This window comes from Penaeus vannamei, chromosome 18, assembly GCF_042767895.1.
Source record: "Penaeus vannamei isolate JL-2024 chromosome 18, ASM4276789v1, whole genome shotgun sequence".
Classification (NCBI taxonomy): Eukaryota; Metazoa; Arthropoda; class Malacostraca; order Decapoda; family Penaeidae; genus Penaeus; species Penaeus vannamei.
In genome coordinates this window covers 1,374,901-1,379,900 of record NC_091566.1, presented here as the reverse complement: position 1 = coordinate 1,379,900, position 5,000 = coordinate 1,374,901, and the positions used below count along the sequence as shown (strand labels likewise).

The window sequence follows — 5,000 nt, the reverse complement described above, 5'->3', positions numbered from 1 at the left end:
TCAAGAAGGAATTTGCTACTGAGTGTGCTTTCTCTGTTCTTTATGAGGACGTTAATCTTTACAGTAGTTATGATATTGTAGTCACTGTATGTATGTCTATAAATTTCAGGTTTCAAAGAAAAGGTTGTCACAGAAGAAATGCTGGCTAAAAAAGCAATGAAAACACAGAAAAGAAGAGAACAAGCTCAGGAGAAGAGGGAGGAAGATAAGGTAAGTTGCCATATTATGGTCTAATTATATACTGTGATATGTGAATGAACAAAAAACAAGCACAGTTGTGAGAAAGGAAATTGAAATTAAGCATCATTGTGACTGTTTTGTTTGATTGTCTTTTTTTCTGTAAACTGTGAATATCAGAGAGATTCTATAATAATATAGTTGTGGTAAAAATATTCTTGGAAGAAGTGACTCAAACTGTATCAATCCTTGAATGAATAAAATGTGTGAATATTAATATACTATTTATTATGATTGGGAACTAAGAAGTCAGATAGCAAACTTTACATATATATGTAATACAGCTTCTTCTACAGATCATACAATAATGACTGTAGTGCTTTAGGATTCCATGAATTTTATTGTATTTATTGATTAAAGACTTTGTACAACATCAATTATACAGCTTAATGGCTTATTTTGGAATATGAGAGCTATTGACATTGAACCCACTAATGCTGGGATGATGTCCTGTCGTGCCATGGTAGACTTTTCCTCATACTGCGTTGATGTTTTTGCATCATGTGCAGTCTACGCTGTTGTAAGTTTTGTGCGGTAAACAAGTATAGGTACAGGTAACGCTTCAAGTTCCTCAAAAACTATAGCATTCATTTTTTTGGGGGGTAGGGGGTAAGGGATAGTTTCTAGCTAGGAAATCATAAAGAATTCATCGTAAAAATGCTTCCTCACCCAATGCAATATAATTATTATTATTAATAAATTGGTACTAGATACATGCATTAACCAAAGTGCTTTTTCTATTGAATTTGTTTATACTAAAATGGCTTCACAAGCACATGGTCACCAAGGAGTTAGGCCTGTCTGATCTCAGTGCCTTAAATTTTTGGATAAAAAGGTTTTATTTCAATGACTAGTATTATCAAGATTGATTATTACTGTTTATTAATAATTATTATATTACTGTTTATTAATAATGATTATATTACTGTTTATTAATAATGATTATATTACTGTTTATGAATAATTATTATATTACTGTTTATTAATAATTATTATATTACTGTTTATTAATAATTATTATATTACTGTTTATTAATAATTATTAATTATTACTTTTTGTTAATTATTACTGTTTATGTGACTATTATTATAATAATTTTATCAAAGGTAACGGTGAAAAAGAATATTGGGGAAAATTCAAGGAATGGGGTAGATATTTGAGGTCATGTAGGCATAGTAATTGATTCCTAGGTAACGAAACACCTGCAAAGGCATCTTTGAGTTGGCAGTACATGTATACATGCACTCCTAGCATCAGTGGGTTGATATATATTGTAACAGAATTACAAGATTGCAAAAATAGATTTTAGGGTATTGTGTTTAGATTTTTGGAAGTAAAAATTCAAGATCTTATGATTATTCCGATGTGTATTGATTGATGGTGTAGCAAATGATGGTTTGTTTTGCTTTTGATGTGACATGGAATGAATTCTACATAATCTGATATTTTTTTCAGAAAAAAACTGTAGATCGGCTTCTTAAAAAGCAAGATTCTAAAATAGCAAAAATAAGCAGACAGAAATTTTCCAAGAAGGAAATTCCAGTATATTCTTACATCAATAACACTGAGATGGTAGGACTGTCTGTACCAGTGGGCTTCCCATTTCCCTTAGAGGCGCAGTGTGAAAAGTAAGTAGTAATGGCAAACAAGCTACACCTATAATGACTGTATTTTGTACTTTCTCAATCCTCTGTAGAAATGTGGATATTTATTGTTATCATTATCGTCGAAAACAACTTATTGATATATTTTTCTTCTTTCTTCTTTGCAGAGAAAAACCATTGGTCATTAGATGCGGAGCTCCAGGTTGTAGCAACGTCAAAAAATACAATTGCTCAAAGACAGGAATACCTCTTTGTAGTCTGCAGTGTTATAAGTTGAATTTCAATGCAAACAAGACAGTCATTGCAACCTAATTGTTAATACCCTGCATGTCATTATTTTATAATAAAGTGGATAAGATTAAATTATTTTTTTATTGACTTCCATATTCCATTTTTTAAAAATCAGTTGCACTTCAACTGTGATGTTGGACAGGGCTTTCTTGAGTATTTTTTGCCATTTAGACTTTACACTGAATCTGATTTTGATGCCCACCACATCGGTGCTGCCAATACTTGATCAAAGATTGCATTTTTATGTGATTTCCATTGTTTATCCATATTTTTGCTGTATTTCTATTTCTTATCAGGTTTTAGCAAGTTTTGTAAGAGCATTTGGTCATTGATGAAAAAAGAATGTTATAATGAACATAACAGATCTTACAATATATGATTATTGACAGGGTTTAAACATTGTTTGGGTAAGCCACTACTTATATGTTAAAACATATTTCTTTGGAAGTTATTTTGCTAGATTAGAAATTGTACAATACTGTTATTACGTTATTAAAAAAAATATATATTTTTTGTAGTTTTATGTAAAAGTTTAATAATGTTTTAGTACTAAGTGATAAATATATCATTTTGCGATGTGAAATTTCAAGTTTAGAATTTAGAAATTTAAAACTATATATTTAATTAATGATGATCACATATGTAAGGATGTAGAGGTAAGGAAATTGATCAAATGAAAAGGAAGGACTAAGATGATAAGATTGAGGGGAATTAACTTTTGTTAGACTAAGTGTGTTTATTGTATGTGCAAAGTATATATATACATTGATGTTTGTTGAACACCTTACTTTCCTGCATAAAAAAGTAATACTTTTAGGCAACAAAACTTTGGAGAGGAGTATAGAAAATTATAATAATAAACTTACAGGAACAAAGTTGCTTCTGTATAATTTTACCGTGTGTCTGCTATGCAAGTAACTGATACAAAAAAAAATTATGCAGCCCACAGTTACTTTGTTTTCACTAGATGCATTGCCATTTTTTTGCTTGCACATGTACTATACAAGTTCACCATGCCCACATAACTGATACTCCTCTCCCCATGTGTACAAATGCATGCAGACAGACATGAACGCAAATGCAAACACAGACACAGACACAGACGGAGAAACAGACACAGACACAGACACAGACACAGACAGACACTGACACGCACGCACGCACGCATGTATGCACTTACGCACTTACGCACGCACGCACGCAAGCAAGCACACCCACACCCATATCCACACACACTGATTGACAGATATAGCTATAGATGAAAAAACGTATTTGATATATATGATTTGTATTTCGTTTGTAGGTATATCTATACATACACAGGTATATAATAATGATAAAATAATGATGATAATGTTAACAATGATGGTAATGATTATGATAATGATGATGATGGGAATGAGGACACACACACACAGACACACACACACACAGACACACACACACACACACACACACACACACACACACACACACACACACACACACACACACACATATATATATTCATACATGTACGTACAACTGTTCTTTAATGTTTTATTTCCTTATATGCATGCCTTGCACAAGTGTTCACGACATGATTCGTTTCTGAGACACTGACATGGAATTTTTTTTCCTGGTCAAGGAGAAATTTCTCCCCATCGGTGTTCTGACCTCCCCCCCCCCAACCTCAGATAACCTGAAATTTAGTTGAATTGGTTTTAAACCTTAAACGCCTTAATTTCTACCTGCCGAAAGGGACATTACTGTTACACACAGCTGTACTTGGAATTTATTTATTTTTTCCTTTCACACGAGCGTATACGAGATATGTAAAGAATAAGCCTATAAAACTATGTATCTTGCGTGTTGCAATAACCGGTGTTTGGTAAGGAGGGCTGGCTTGGGCCGAGTGAGGGGCTAGGACTTGCAGATCGTTTCCTTTGTGCGGGCAGAGGGGGGCTGCCGGCCGGGATGGGGAAATAAGTAAAAAGTCACAAATAGGACAAGGAGAGAGATGATATTACAATGACAGGGTGAATGACTTTGATGTTGATGTCAGAAATTAATTTCAGCCAAGAAGAATGATTACGGACATACGTACGTACACACACAATGACTATACGAAGTTCTCGAAATAGGAAACTTTGAGTGCTGGCAACTGTCCTTGATTGTTCGGACTGCAATGTGGAAAATAAATTAATAAAGTATTTAAATAATTATTCTTCATATGGGTTACATTTAAGAGCTGCTTTCAAGGCTTCACACGCAGAATAAGCTAAATTATGGTTGAATTTGAAACTCTGGTGAAAGTAAGATGAAACTCCAAAATGTGCTTATTCAGCTTCTTGTGTATGCATATCTACTGGTACTCGCTGATGCCACTGGTTCACAACTGCTGGGATCACCACGATGCCTTTTTTCGATAAAGCATGGTATCGACCTGTGAAAAGAGGCTAACGGGACCCTCTACTACTCACGCCGTGAAAGCAAAACGCTGCATCTTGATCACCTCCCCCCCCCCCCTCCTATCGTGAACTGGCTCGTCACGATGCAAGCACTGTGTCTCAGCTCTGTCTACAGCCGAGGGTAAAGGCGCTGTCACACTAGCACTTTTTCCGTCAGTTTTTTGATAATTTTATTTAACGTGAATACAAACATTCTCGAATATAGCTCTTGGTTTGACTATGCTTGGCTGAAAAAAGTTGACGGAAAGGTTTTCAGACGGAAACGATCATTATCTGACTGGAGAATCGACAATTCGCTCAAAAATGGACAAAATTCAGAAAATTGTAAAAAAAATTGACGGAAAAAGTGCTAGTGTGACAGCACCTTAACCTAGGAACGGCCCTCCTTGTCAAGTAAGTTTTCTTCCTGTTGGTTGG

At 34.4% G+C, this 5,000-nt stretch overlaps 1 protein-coding gene across 1 annotated transcript in view; it reads left to right on the top strand.

The window, feature by feature from the left end:
- LOC138864712 (INO80 complex subunit B) overlaps positions 1-2,205 on the top strand; it is a 5,001-nt gene extending 2,796 nt beyond the window's left edge. The window contains exons 5-7 of the mRNA XM_070132641.1: positions 110-210; positions 1,694-1,866; positions 2,010-2,205. Coding sequence (XP_069988742.1) covers positions 110-210; positions 1,694-1,866; positions 2,010-2,154 — 419 coding nt within the window. The 3' untranslated portion in view covers positions 2,155-2,205. The remainder of the gene's footprint in view (positions 1-109; positions 211-1,693; positions 1,867-2,009) is intronic.
- The last annotated feature ends 2,795 nt before the right edge of the window (positions 2,206-5,000 follow it).